The sequence below is a fragment of the Cupressus sempervirens genome, chromosome 3, assembly GCF_028749045.1.
Source record: "Cupressus sempervirens isolate cs-2001-9-10 chromosome 3, ASM2874904v1, whole genome shotgun sequence".
Taxonomy (NCBI): domain Eukaryota; kingdom Viridiplantae; phylum Streptophyta; class Pinopsida; order Cupressales; family Cupressaceae; genus Cupressus; species Cupressus sempervirens.
The window spans coordinates 483,083,996-483,099,853 of record NC_143120.1 but is presented as its reverse complement, the minus strand read 5'-3'; the positions used below and the strand labels follow the sequence as shown (position 1 = coordinate 483,099,853).

The window sequence follows — 15,858 nt, the reverse complement described above, 5'->3', positions numbered from 1 at the left end:
AATTATTTCTTTTTATATTGCTTTTTGAGGTTTTATTTAGTTTTATTAAAACAAGTCTTTTGATTTAAAAAGTGAGGAAAAATTATTTCATTTATGATGAGCATAATCTACAAATAAATCCATATTAATATTTCTTTAATTAGAATAATAATTTTTCAACATGATATGAAGGAACTACTTAAAATTAAAATAGTTTATTCTTACATTTCTTATAATCATTATTTTAATTTAGTTAGATTTTAATTATTTTCCAATATGAGATGAAGGAACTACTACACACACACACACACACACACACACACACACACATATAATTACATTCTTTAAATTTATATATTAACAATTACTTTATTGAAACTATTGTTCTATTTTACTTGTTTTATTGTCACACACACACACACACACACACACACACACACACACACACACACACACACACACACACACACACACACACACACACACACAATTACATTCTTTAAATTTATACATTAACAATTACTTTATTGAAACTATTCTTCTATTTTACATTGCTTTATTGTTAATACTAGAATCAAATTTATTTGTCTATTGTCTATTTTACACTTATTGTATTATTTTATTAATATAGTTTTTTTTTTTTTTTTTGCCATTCATCTTTTCTTTTTTGATGATAGCTTAATATCTTATAATAATAATAAAAAATATTTCTAAATTCAAAATTTATTTATATTTTTTATATAATTATTTATGATTAAATCACAATTATATCTAAATTAATAGAGTTAATAGTACAATTAAGGGTGGCATGTAGCAATAGGACAAACAAGACCTAGTTCTTGTTAAGTTTTGTGCTTGATAAATGATAATTTTGTTGTTATATTGTGATCAATGATAAAAATTAAAAGTTCACTTGTAATTTATGATCCAGAGTTTATGAAGTACTTGAGTTATGATTTGATAGGTAAATCCTCTTAGACACTATATTTTAAGGTCCAATCATTCTATTGTAGATTAGATAATTTGGTCTTTAAAGTTGTGATTCTTTTCTATATTTTCTTCTGGACAAAGGATTATGTTAATAGATGACAAATCTAGATGCTTTAAATGAAGTGCTTTAATTCAACCATAAAAACTAATGGCATATATAGATTTTTAAAAAAGATTATTGTAAAAACAATTCTAAAATACTTAATATTTACTATAAACTTGATCAAAAAATGTTTATAAAATATGATCCTAACTACTAAACTTAACATATAACACACTCAAAATTTAAGAAAATCATTGCAAATAAAGAACTTCACAAACTAAATATCATTACAACTCAATCTAAAGCTTAATTTTGATTTTATGTAAGACAAAGTCAAATCACTAAGATAAAATTAGCTAATTATGAATTAGTATTTCTTTTAGTTGTCACATTAAAAATTTACTTTTTTTTTCCCTAAAAAAAATGTTAATTTAAGCCAAGCTTAGAACTTAACTCTGAATATAGAATCAATAAAAAATCACTTATTTAATTTTTCTAAAAAATAACAATTTGACTCAATAACTTAGACCTATTTAGATTTTTCTCTAATAAAAAAAACAATTTATGTCAATAACTTAGAACTTAATTATGAATAGAGCAAACCCCTCTAATTGAAAATGATGAACACAACCCAAACAAGTCCTTTTATAAAAGTGTGCTTATTAGTTAAAAGCTCTGCAACATGGATGTACATATTCTCTACATAAAAATGATTTTTTAGCATCAACTCCACACTATGTGATCTATCTATGATCTTATGTTCTATTTTGCACTCTCTCCATCTGTGATCTTAATGATAGATCACACAATGCGAAAAGTTGATGCTAAAAAAGCTAGAAACACATAAAAATTCTACCAATTTTTTGGGTGAATCTCCACAGAGCAATGAAGAGCTTAAAGCTAACCTTTCAGCTTTTCCACCTTTATGAAGCTCTTTGTAAAACTTGTAGAGGGGGAAGTAGTTTAAGAGTACCATTTTAAAACGTTCACTTGGAATCCATTATGTTCACCCTTTTATAGCCGCTCGCCAAGAAAAAAAAAACTTCTTCCACAAATGAACCAATAAGCAACCAAGAGAACTGAAAAATGATCTAGAGAATGATCAACTATTAATATATATGTGATTAGTTATTAGTTCATGAACTATAACAGTACATGTAGTAATCATGGGAATATGGCCGCTACTAGATCATCTTCTCTAGCAGATTTTAAAAATCTGATGATACATTTTTCACTGATTTGATCTTTCATAATTTCCCTCCAAAATACATTGAAAAATGAAAAAAATAGATGAAAATGTAAATTGAACTGATTTATATTTTGGCAATTGAACCGTCCATATCGGGGCTAAAACCATCAGAACAGGCCACAGAACGTCAAATGCCGTACTGTCTGTACTGCATGCTGAATGTTCATCTGACCGTGAAGTTTAATCCAGAACGTAACGTTTACGGTCAAATGTGCATCCAGCATGCTGGACAGGCATTGCCGGTGAATGAATACAAGATTATCCCCATGGCGACAGACTGCCGTACATATGAGGTTTGGATGTTCAATTTATTCTTATTTTGCCATCAATTAACTGAATTTGCTAAATGGATCTGATCAGAAATGTCCCTTTCCGATCTGTCCGGCCATAGAGAATGATTGACGGGAAAAGGTTGGCCCAGCCATTAATTTGAATTCTTTTCTAGATATAAAGAAGAGGACCTCTTTGATACAGTGAGATGGTTTATGTCAGTGAAATATCAGTCATTAAGGGCGCTGGAAACCCCAAATGTGTCCTTCGCTTGCTTTTAGTACTAAATAAGTGAGAGGCAGATGAGTTTGAATTGGGAAATTTAAGTTTTCACTGTTTTCCTGGGGGTTAATATTATGAGCGTTGACTAGGTATAGCAGAGGATAGGAAGGAAGGAGGAGGTGAAGGAAATGGCGGAGAGCTCAAAACGTGGTAGTTGTGAGAAATAGTGCTAATTTAGTTTAGTCATGGTCAAAAATGGAGGAATCCTTCTAGAAATATTTTATTTAGAAAGACAGCTGCTTAATATGTCAACACACATGGTTTCAACATTTTGCAGTCCGCTTCCCTTCTTTGACTTTAATGACCATCTCGAACAGTTTGAAAATCTCACACATTTTTCCTTTTGGAGTGTGCAATTCATTGCGATGTTATAATTGGCGTGAGGATAACGACTATTCGCCTACCGTTGATCGAATGTTCGAATTTGGTTGCGTTTCAAACTGAGGTACAGAAATCGTGCGAGCCTTAATCTCAGGAAGATATGCCTGTGGAAGGCCTAATCTTTTTAGAGGGGAAGAAAGAATCACATTCCGACAATTTTGGGAATTTTGTAGAGACAATCTGAGGACGTGAATGGTTTTTCAGATTCGGGTCTGAAAACTAATTTGATAATTCAGCTGTTCATAATTAGATTGCTTTTCGATAATTGCCACAGGGGGAAACATCTGGGATTGAACCCAGCCCCAGCTGTGCCTAACTGGATTTAAATCAGGGTGAGTCTTTAGGGAGGCTGTTTATTACTGCATAAAGTTCATTCTGCGGGTCGCCCAATTTTTCCAATTTCGTGGCCGGGTTACTTTTCTGGTTCCTCAGCTCTGAACGGGCTCAACTTGTAAGTCTTCATTTTTGTTGTTGAAAATTGTGATTTTAGATGATCCAGCCCATTTCAAAAATTCACCATGCATTTCTATTGCAATCTGAGTTATTTCCTTGTCATTTGAGCAGGTGAAAGCGTCCATGATTTAACGTTTCTCGGGAGGAAAGGAAAAGCCAGTTCTTGTTAGCACCATTGATTGGGCTGGATGAGGTAAACTCGAAGCACGTTATTTAGTTTTAGTTTGAGCCAGGAAGTGTCGTCAGTAAATAGAGTACAGAGGAAATATTTGGTGTGGGGAATTCTGCTCCTGCAAGAGGCAATGTTTTTTGTGAATAAGCTTGTGCTATTGTAATGGCATATTCACCCGCAGTGTAGGCATTATTATCAGCATGCAAAATATATACAATCAAATCTCTAGGGCATATGACATCTCCTCGGCCATTATTGAGCCCTTCCCCTCGTACCCCGACGTCAACAGAAGTACCAGTACAAAGTTGGAGCTTCAATTTTAATTCCCCTCGTCCTAACACTGAATTGTTGAATTTCGGAACCCCTGGCGAAGCAGCTCCTAGCTCCAATTTCAATTCAAGAATGGAGCGCAAGGGTTCAAAACGGGAGGGCTCCATTAATGAGGTGAATTTAGGAGTAGGCGAGCCTGGCAGCATTCGTCCATCATTATCGCAGTCAGGTTCCAGAAGGCAGAGACACTACTCAGATGTTTCTGACAATTTTTTACAAGGCTTAAATAGCAGACAAAGTTCAGTTACCGCTTTTGAAATTTCTCGTCAGTCAAGTGAACATTTGTCTCAGAAAACAGAAAAGGAGCCGGGATTCCCAAAGAGGTACGGATCGAGAGGCACCGATTCGGATGCCCTAGGAGGCTCGCAGAGGGAAATATCAGATGACAATTCAAGATTAATATTTATCAATGATCCGGATCAAACAAATGACAAGTATGAGTTTGCTGGAAATGAAATTAGGACCAGCAAATACACAGTCTTCACCTTTTTGCCTCGCAATCTCTTTGAGCAGTTTCACCGGGTCGCTTATATCTATTTCCTTTTGCTTATTGTATTGAATCAACTTCCGTGGCTACAAGTCTTTGGCAGAATCTCTTCTTTTCTTCCACTTTCATTTGTTTTGCTTGTTACTGCTGTCAAAGATGGATATGAAGATTGGCGCAGGCACCGATCTGACAGAACAGAGAATAACAGAAGCGCAGAGGTATTGCAGGAGGGGAGTTTTCAAACGAAGGAATGGAAAAAGATCAGGGTTGGTGAGGTGGTGAAAATTAGTGCAAATGAAACCCTTCCTTGTGACATTGTATTGCTGGGAAGTAGTGATTCAAGTGGGGTTGCTTATATCCAAACGATCAATCTTGATGGAGAATCAAATCTGAAAACCAGATATGCCAAGCAGGAAACGCTCTTGAGGATGCCAGAAAAAGAACCCATTTCAGGTACCATTCGCTGTGAAGAGCCAAATAGGAACATATATGGATTTCATGCATACATGGAATTTGAAGGCAAACGGATTTCACTTGGTCCTTCAAACATAATATTGCGTGGTTGTGAGCTAAAAAATACTGCTTGGGTTATTGGAGTTGTAGTCTATGCTGGCCAAGAGACTAAAGTCATGCTAAATAACTCAGGAGCACCGTCAAAAAGGAGCAGACTGGAATCCCACATGAACAGAGAAACAATATATTTGTCTCTATTTCTCCTAATCATTTGTGCAGTTGTGGGATTGGGCATGGGACTCTGGCTGGGGCGGCATAAGGAACAACTCAGTACTCTACCTTACTTCAGAAAGAGGTATTTCAAGGTTGAAGAAAACAAAGTTTATAATTACTATGGTATAGGAGGAGAGGTAGTCATTGCAATGTTGTCGGCAGTGATAATATTTCAGATAATGATACCCATTTCTCTGTATATATCCATGGAGCTGGTCCGTTTGGGACAGGCTTATTTCATGATTAGGGATAAAAAGATGTATGATAGTGTTTCTAAATCAAAGTTCCAATGCCGAGCACTGAATATCAATGAGGACCTTGGACAGATAAAGTACGTTTTTTCAGATAAGACTGGAACTCTGACAGAAAATAAGATGGAATTTCGAGATGCAAGTGTGTTTGGGACAAATTACAGTACCTCAAAGAGTTTGACAGAGTATAATTACCAGAATTCTTCTTTGCAGAATGAAGAGAAGGAGATTTTGTCAGGTTTGTAATCCATTTTCATTTTTGCTCACAGGTCGTTTGGGAGAACTTATAACAGGATTTAGCTTTAAGTCATCCCCACTTTTACATATATGGTTGGTTGTTGACTGCTTTGTTCCTGTTAATCTTTAGTTAATATTTTTATGTGATTTGTATGTTGTATGGTACAGGTGCAAATGATGGAGAGACTTGGAAGGTGAAGATGGAGGTTAAAGTGAACCCCAGACTTGTGCAGTTGCTTCAGAGCGATAATGTCACACAGGAGACAAGATTTGCACATGATTATTTCCTTGCTTTAGCTGCTTGTAATACAGTAGTGCCCATTATAACTGAAACGTCAGAAGGTGTGAAATTGATTGAGTATCAAGGTGAATCTCCTGATGAACAGGCACTAGCTTATGCTGCAGCTGCCTATGGGTATACTCTGATAGACCGAACATCTGGTTACATTGTCATTGATGTGCATGGAAAAAGGAAGAGGTATTCTTTGCTTGTTTCTAGCAAGTTGCATTTTATTTACATCATATATGAGTAATAATTTAGCTGGCATCTCTCTCTCTCTCTCTCTCTCTAAATTCAAAGGCACTTTCGTCTAATTTATCCTCTTGCTTTGATAACCTGCACAGATTGGATGTTCTAGGGCTTCATGAGTTTGACAGTGACCGTAAGCGCATGTCAGTAATAGTTCAGTGTCCTGATAATACTTTGAAATTATTGGTGAAAGGAGCAGATAGTTCTATCCTTGGGATTATAGACAAGTCTTCAAATGTTGATCTGGGCACAGAGGGATCCTCCACAGACTTGATATCTTCCACGGAGAGACATTTGCATGAGTATTCATCCCAGGGCTTACGGACTCTTGTTATAGGGGCTAGAGATCTCAGTGTTGAAGAATACAAAGACTGGCATCATCGCTATGAGCAAGCAAACAATGCATTAACAGGCAGGGCAAGAAAGCTTCGAGAAACTGCGACTCGTATTGAATGTCGTCTTAACTTACTGGGAGCCTCTGGGATTGATGACAGATTGCAACAAGGTGTTCCAGAAACAATAGAGACTCTAAGACAAGCAGGAATTAAGGTTTGGGTTCTGACGGGGGATAAACAGGAAACTGCAATTTCTATTGGATGGTCCTGTAAACTTCTTACTGCAAGCATGCAGCAGATTATAATCAATGGAAAGTCCAAAGCTGCCTGTCAGAAGCTTCTGGCAGATGCGAAGGCTATGTATGGCATTCCTAAGGCAGAGAGAAAAAAGAGCTCATTGCAAAGAGACAAAGATATGGATATTGTTGCTGGTGATGACATACGCTCAAGTAAAATGTCCAGTGCAAAATTGTCTGAAAACATGCCACAGGTCATTGAAGATAGGATGCATAGGCCTCTGGCACTTATAATTGATGGCACCAGCCTTGTCTATATCTTAGAAAGTGCATTGGAGGAGGAGGTACTTTTCATCATTCTTACAGATTAATTATTTTATTTTTTCTATAATATTATTGCTGATCTTGCACGACCCTTCCATTGAATAGCCAAAAATCTTTTCACAATGAAAACCTATTTGAGGGTTGATCTTTGCCCAGAATATTTTGTTAATCATTAATTTTGAAGAGAGGCTTGCTGTTCTTTTCTTGTATTTTGAAGATTACTGACTGAAGTTTATTTCAACAATTTCTTTCTAAAAGTTATATAACCTATGTTTGTTAATTTTGTGAGCAGCTCTTTGATTTGGCAACAAAATGTACAGTAGTTCTTTGCTGTCGAGTTGCACCTATGCAAAAGGCTGGTATAGTTGCCCTCATAAAGAACAGAACCTATGATATGACGTTGGCTATTGGTGATGGTGAGTGCCTTTTGTTAATTCATCAGTATCATCTAATCTTCTCATGCAGTATTTTGATTTGATTCTACAGAACTCAAATAAGTTGTTGAGGGTTTCATATTTTTTATTAGTGGTATCATTCTTTTGGCATCTATTGTGTTGTGACTGGGCATGAGTAAACCATTTAGTTATTAAATGTTTATATTGAATTTTGAGAAAATGCATTTCCTTTGTTTGCAAACTAAATGAAGTATCTGGATCTGCACTACTTAATTTCCAGTGTGCGAACTATCTTCTATGCTAACTGAAGGAATCTGTTTACCACTCATCTCATCCTTTGCACAAAGATGCTAGTGGTTATAGTTTTTCCTTTGCTTATAAGGAGCTTCACTTTATGATTTGCAGGAGCGAATGATGTTTCCATGATCCAGATGGCAGACGTTGGAGTAGGAATAAGTGGCCAAGAAGGTCGACAAGCTGTAATGGCATCAGATTTTGCTATGGGCCAATTCAGATTTCTGGAACGCTTGTTGCTTGTTCATGGTCACTGGAACTATAATCGAATGGGCTATATGATCCTATACAACTTCTACAGAAATGCTGTATATGTTATGATGCTTTTCTGGTGAGTACACATGGATTAAAATGCATGATTAAGATTTTTTCTTTTAAAGCTGGTCTAATTATAATTTGAAAGATGCAGCTTCAAAGTTTAATAAGACTCATCTAGCTGTGATTTGAAAGATACGGTTCAATGTTTATTATGCTTTTGCAAATTTTCTTAAAGAATTTCTCTTGGTCTGGGAACTTGCAAAAGTCTGATGATCCTTTCCGTTTCTCTTTTGGTCTTGAGCAGAAAGATATTTTACTCTGGCTCCCTGCAGCATTCTTTACTCTTTGCAATGTTATGCATTCCAATTATGCTTCATATATTAGTTCACTATGGTTTTAGTGTACCATAATATTGTATGGTTTCTTGTTTCCTCACAACAAACTAGTACTGCAATAGAAGATTCAATACTATTCGCCTAATTTTTTGGTTGTTGTCTAGAATAATTAGTTGAGCAAATAGGTCTAAGGGTGCAGAAAAAAAAAATTGTATTACATGAGAAGCTACATGGCTGAATATGAGTCACGTATAACCAATAAAACCTCAATGTATAACATTGAAACTAATTCAACAATACACAACTCTCCCAAAAAAGCACCATACCTGTGGCCATTCATGGTAAAACAAAAAAATGAATTTGAATGGAAACTTCGATGCAATTCACAGGACGATTTTTATTCTCTTCTTGTTCTTCAAAATACGCAGGAAATCCAACATATAAACCTCTAGGTGTTGCATGAAAAAAATTACAATTTATTTGGACTCCCTTTTCTCTTACCCTACTGCCAAAATACAGCAAGAAGTTGACTTCTTGAGTTACTAGAGTCCTCTTCAGTTAACAATAAATTCCCAATAGCCATGAAATAAGCTTCACTATCATAAACGAATAAAAATCAGTGGAACTATCCGAAAAACTCCCTGTAGGACAGCTGTGCTACCAGCAAGTCTGCACTATCATAAACAAATAAAAATCAGTGGAACTATCCGAAAAACTCCCTGTAGGACAGCTGTGCTACCAGCAAGTCTTGCCCTCCGCAACTACTACCCAAAAATGCCAAAAACTAGGGTTAAAAAATGTACCAAGTCCATCACTCCAATTTGCACACAGTACTCAACAGGAATAAAAGGCTCGTTCAATGCCAATAAATGGTTGAGATAGTGATGGTTAGTAAATATCTTCACAGTGGTTTCCCTACCAAAGCTTCTTGAAACAAAATAATCTCATCCCTTCTAAATCCCCATGCCATTCACTGGCATTAAATATATATTATAAATAAATTTCATTGCCATATAAGTGGGTATAGTTTCTAATATTTAAGGATTTAATAATATTGAAAAGCGTAAAAATAACTGAAGTCATCAACATGGGTTAATAGTAAATACCATTTAGAGCAGCTTACAAATTGCTAGAAGTTGAAGGTCCATTGCCCCAATTAAACTAGGCTAGGATTAATATTATGTAAAGGCTCTCAATGTGAGGCTTAACAAAGGTCAAGCACAAAACGATTCTAGAGATGGAAAATGACTCATTACATACGTACATGACATCTGATAAGTTATAACAAAGCAAGCAGCTAACTATGACAAACCAAATTAGATTGAAATTTGAAACTCAAAACAAAGATAAGGTGTCAAGAATATAAGATGACTGGCAATCACCCAATGACACTGACTTACCAAAAACTGACTCTACTAAGGTTTGACTATACAGACAAACCTGTGCTGCACTTGTCCATCTTTCCTCCAGGTCTTTAGTAGTTGGAGTTGATACTGTCCTCTACCATGATACTCTTTCTCTGTCAGTGATGTCAACTCACAAAACAAGGAGACTCAAAAACACATTATTCCCAAAACAATAATGGTCGATAATAATCAGAAATCAATTTTCAGTAGCAATGATATAAATTTATGGAGCCTAGAGATAACTTACAGTGCCAGGTAATAACCAGTTAGAAATCAGCCAACACAATAATAATTTAGTAAACAATGCTATTCAGACACAAACAACTGTTTACCATCTAGTGGTAGCTGTCCAAAGTTAGCAAAGTTTATACAGAGCGTGAAATAGTCAATATTTAATAATCTACTGCTTCGAGATCAGTTTGTTATTAGATTTATTTCTCTTCTTGTCCACATATAGTTCAAATTCAACCACCATTTTTTCATAGTTGTAAAATAAACCTTACTATGTGGCACCTTAAAACCTATGAAGTTGTCCTTGACATAGTACTTTTGTGAAATTTGTTTGGAAATCCTGAAAAATGTCTTCATGCACTTTTAAATTATTGAATCCGGATTCTATAATTCTAAAAGCTACTTTCAATCACATCTCATGGAAGCATTCATTTACTTGACTAGGAGCACAAAAAGAAGATATTGACAAAAATAATTATTTTTTTAAAATGTTGGTTTCTATAGTACTATATTCAGACTGAGACTATAATTTTTTTTTTAAAATGTTGGTTTCTATAGTACTATATTCAGACTGAGACTATTGCATTTGGTAAGTTTCCAGGGCATTGTGATGAGCCATTGTTTTCCTCACATGGGTGGTCGTTACACACACACATATAGAAATATATAAAATAAACAAAATATTTAAATAACTCCATAGTTCGGAAAAAAGAGAGCATAAATTCATTATTCTTTGTTATACTGATATGTCAATATCAATACCACTTTGACAATTACAATCAATATTCAATAATCTCTATTGAGAGTATCAATGCCACTTTCCCTAGCCACATCATATGTAGAAGCTGCCTTATAAAAAATTGATTTTGGGAAGTTGTGCAACAATAATGTCCAAGCAAATTAAAGTGTTAGATCACAATCACATTGTGTTAACCTTATTGTAATTAAGTTTTTGTGATAAGAGATCCAATTAGTAGTGAGGTTTTGGGAGTGGAGACTAGTGGGTCCAATTACTAGTGAGAGTTTGGGAGTGGAGGCTAGTGGGGTTGAGGGGTAATGCCCCTCAAAGTGTTAATGAACAATGCCCCTCAAAGGGGTCAAGGATAGCGTTGGGGTTCAAGGGTGATTTCTACATTGGAGTTGAGGGATAGAGGCCCCTATGGACCCCACCAGAAAGCCTAAATTAAGGCCTTTAAAACCACACAACCTTCATGGTGCATGCATTTTCACAATTTTATCATTAAATGTGAAATTAGATATTTGGCACATTTTTTTTTATTAAAATGTTTTAAAAAATTAAGTTTTATATTATTCCTTTTGGTTTGCACAGACCTGCACTGGGATTGCCCAAATCCTCATTGTGTTTGCCTGATCCACCTTGGGTTCACCTTGGGGCCCCAGGTGGACCCTGAGTTGACATGAACCTATCTCTGAACAAAACCCATATGGGTTTGGGGGGAGCTTCTGACAAATACTGCAATGTAGAATCTTTTCTATGCATTATCTTTTCCCTTCAATGTACTTCCTATCACCTCATTCATAGACATGCAATTTCAGACTATCCTTTGCATTTATATTTGGGAAATAAGCCATCACTGGTGTCCACTGATAAGATCAAGAATGTGAAAATAGTTTTGACACCAATGGTGAAGCTCCAATCAGAAACCTGTCAATTTAATGAGAGAAAGCCTTACAAATGAGTTCTAGAAATTTAAAGTATTTTGTTTTTTAAAATTTAGATGCACATTAGGAGAGATCTGGTCCCAAAAAATGATTTTGTTGTTCTGAACTGTATATAGGTTTTTATAAAATATCAAAAACTTAAATCATTAAAAGGCATATCTCTGGGAATTCAAACAAATCAATACGAAATCTTAATTGACATCATTATAGCTTTTGCAGACAGGGTATAAACATAAGTGAGAATCATGCTTCCCTAAGAAGTTACAGACTATTAGACACTAACATATTCTTAAGAGTACTAACAATTGGGTTTCCACCTTGATCAAAACCCTGCATTCCCAAACTACCTGCATAAATACTACACAAACAACATGAATGGTAAGCTCAGATTCAGGGCTTATATAGTTATTCTTCTACCTATGGGTAAAGGTAGAGGAAAATGCTTTGGGCATGTACATTTGTTGATTTTATAATTAGAAATCCTTTGAGTTACTTTTCACTTTCTTTCTTAATCAGTGCACAATCTTTACATATCACAACGATGAGTATCATTTTTGTCTCAAATAGAAAATTGCTGTATTTGAGAAATTCTGAGTCAGGGCCATGATAAAAATGTTAAGAAATGAAAATTTTAGGGAAAAGGAGGTTTTTCTAGACTAACCTATGACAATGTTAATTGCAAGGATCCTATTTTCTGTCAACATCCCTTAAAAATGCACTCTTCTTCAAGGGGCAACATCTTAGAACAAATCTGTTCCTAACAGCCAAAACCTTATTTACAAATTGCTAAACAATGCAATGGTAGTCCTTAAAGGCAAGTCATGATATGAATTAAAGCTTGAGTTTGCCTGGTCTGTCAATATATTAAGAGATATATTGGAGGATCACCAGATCTTGGGCTAGTAGGAAGAACTTTAAAGAGTATGTTTGTTAATCTATGATACTGAAGGAGATTAGAACAAGTCTCAAACCTGCCCAGTGGAGTTAGGATGTTAGACATGAGCTTGTTGCCTGTTGGTCTGACTGACTATCCTACTCTTTTCTTATGCCTTGTACTTCTTATTGAGGTGAAGAAGATGAACAGTCTTTTTATGTAACTTCTCTGTTTTCGAGTTTCTCATTTTCCTGACATAAATATGGATGATGAACATTGCTTCTCTTCACAATTTCTTGATTATTTTCGTGGCATTTATGTCTTGATAATTAAGATTCTTAACTTCATGAATGTTATTTAGTCTATCATTTTCCCAAATGCTAATGCAGCATGCTCCTCTGTTTGGTGTTTTTCAGGTATGTATTGTACACAGCGTTCACTGCACAAACTGCTATAAATGAATGGAGTGGTAATTTATATAATATTATCTATACTGCACTGCCAACTATAATTGTAGGCTGTCTGGACAAAGACTTAAGTGACGAGACTTTAATTCGCTATCCCAAACTATATGTAGCTGGGCATAGGGAGGAATCCTATAATATACGTCTTTTCTGGCTTACAATGCTGGACACATTGTGGCAAAGTCTTGTTATTGTATATGTTCCTTACCTAGCCTACAGGCACAGTACAATTGACATATGGAGCATTGGGAGTCTGTGGACCATTGCTGTGGTGGTGCTGGTAAACCTCACCCTTGCCATGGACATATTGTCCTGGATATCTCTTACACATATTGTAGTATGGGGATCAATTGTTGCCACATGGATATGCATGTTTATTTTGGATGCAATAGAACAACTACCAAATTATGGGTAAGTAACATTATACCAATTGTTGATTCATTTTGGCAATTATCATCTTTTTTTATCAGGGTATTGGAAAAATATTTGCTCAATAATTGACTTCTTTTTGAATGATGCTTATTTCAGGGCCATTTTTCATACAGTTACATGGGGATCATTTTGGTTGAATCTCATTTTCATAATATGTTTGGCATTGCTTCCTCGCTTTCTGGTGAAAGTAATTAAAGTGAGATTTTGGCCTTCAGATATTCAGATAGCTAGGGAAGTAGAAATTACAAAACGTTCCACCTCTTCTGCTGTGGAGCTTAGTCAAATCACTGGTTCATCTGCTTCTTGATCTCTGCCTTGCAATCATTTGATGCGAGTAAATGTAAATTACATCAGGTAATTTGGATGTAGAATTAAATATTATTTCCAGATAAGGCCAGCATGGACGGTTCCTTTACCTGTAATGTAGTTCAGAATTGAATCATCAAATTGAAACACTGTACATGAATATTTGCCTACAAGCAATTCTGACTTGTGTGGCGATTCCCATGGCAGCGTAAATCTTAGCTTTGTATTGTATTTGTCCAGAGCTGTTTACGAGATCCAGGTGTTAGATTATTTGAGGTGTCATTCAAATGTACATATTTCATAGAGTGTATGGTATTATTTTTTAAGGCAAAATTTGCCTGCAATTTTTGAGAAACTTGACCAGATGGCCATTTTGTTCTAGCTGTTCGCCAAATTTTTAAATCATTTTTATGATCTCACTACAGACCAAGTTTAAATTTTAAAAATTATATATGTTAAAATTAATGGAATAGAGTGGATCTGTGGCTTCAGTGATGAAGTATGTACGTTAGCAAAGATGAAGTACATCGAGCAGCTTGCAACTATCAGACGAATCTAGCACCCAAACAATTTCAAAGTACGATCGACAGCTTTGTACAATTTTTTCTTTCTCATCTCTTGTTACATGTTTGCACATGATTGAACTGACCAAGTTGAACAGTACAAAAGAAAAATTGTATTACATTCAATCCAGAGTGAAGCAAAATTTTAATGGTGGGCGTAAAATATATTGCGCAATGTGGTAAGGTTATCATTACTTTTACGGTAGAATGTGTTTTTCTTCAACAAAATTATATTGACAGTGGTGGATCGACCACTTCCCTCGATTGAAAAGACAGAATATGATACGAGCATCTTTTGTATTGTACCTACTACCGTGGTAAGAATTCATTACAGAAATCATGATTGTTCAGTTAATAAAGAAAATATATAAATCGAATTGAAAAAATCTTTAAAAAATCGTGCCATGGCCTGATAATTTGCCACTCAGTATTGATGTTCGTATCATTTTTTTCCTCAAAGAAATCACTCTCTTTGAAGGCAATAGTTAGGCTAAAGAAAAAATGGACCCAAAAAAGTTGTGATTTCTTAATGTAAATAAACTAGCACTTGCACCTTTAAAAAAGCAAGGGTTATGTCTACAGTTTTCTATATATCAAATAATGTCACAAATTGTTTTAGAATAATATTTTCTATACATGGTAGAACATTGGAAATATAATTTTAAAATCTTTATTATTTTGTCTTCCTTTCTAACTATGGAATACATCTATTAAACTTTTCTTTCTTGATGTTTGTCCTTTTGTTTCAATAATTTATCTTCTTTGCAAATTTTGTTGGTATTTTTGCACCCTTTTTCATCTATAATGAACTTGATAGGATCTTGGTCATTATGGCCTCTACTTTGGTTATCCTTGTCTTGCATGGGTGCCTTATGAACAATGGCACTGTTATTAATGAAGTACAAACTATTGTAGAGGTTTCCACCATGATATGAGACATGAAGTGTGGGTATTTTTGAGCTATCAATATTGTAGATTTGGGATTATTGGCCCTTTAAATTGTGCACATGAATGCTAGTTTGAGTCACCATGGAGGTTGCATAAATCTCACAACGGTCTATCCAAGTTCCATCTTTTGCCATTTTTTCATAGTATTCTTCAAAATTCATTGTCATCTTTTTGAGAAAAGAAAGGCTCAAAGTATGAACGGTACTCCATAATGTACTCCACTACCATATTACGATACTTTGAGTGTTTCTCTTGATCACCTTCAAGTTGATCTCTTAGGGCTTTGGAAAAACAATTTCCATCTAGTACCATTTCTACCATTCTTATTTGCAATCCATTATGTTGAGCCTTTATTTCTTCTTGAACCTCCTCCTCACTTTCTAGTTCATCCAAAA

At 35.1% G+C, this 15,858-nt stretch overlaps 1 protein-coding gene across 1 annotated transcript; it reads left to right on the top strand.

Annotated features, from left to right (window-relative positions):
- Positions 1–3,311: 3,311 nt before the first annotated feature.
- Positions 3,312–14,307, top strand: LOC149567273 (phospholipid-transporting ATPase 1-like). Its single transcript, XM_089820440.1, has 8 exons — positions 3,312–3,645; positions 3,759–5,851; positions 6,019–6,328; positions 6,475–7,294; positions 7,567–7,690; positions 8,075–8,294; positions 13,167–13,625; positions 13,743–14,307. Exons 2-8 carry the CDS (start codon positions 4,054–4,056, stop codon positions 13,951–13,953), a joined length of 3,942 nt encoding a protein of 1,313 aa, XP_089676566.1. The 5' UTR covers positions 3,312–3,645; positions 3,759–4,053; the 3' UTR covers positions 13,954–14,307.
- The last annotated feature ends 1,551 nt before the right edge of the window (positions 14,308–15,858 follow it).

Bases quoted from the DNA above. Each gene is read 5' to 3' on its own strand.
- LOC149567273 (XM_089820440.1), top strand. From the start codon at position 4,054: ATGACATCTCCTCGGCCATTATTGAGCCCTTCCCCTCGTACCCCGACG. The intron at 5,852-6,018 runs GTTTGTAATCCA...TGTATGGTACAG, and splicing joins AGAGAAGGAGATTTTGTCAG to GTGCAAATGATGGAGAGACT. The intron at 13,626-13,742 runs GTAAGTAACATT...TGCTTATTTCAG, and splicing joins GAACAACTACCAAATTATGG to GGCCATTTTTCATACAGTTA.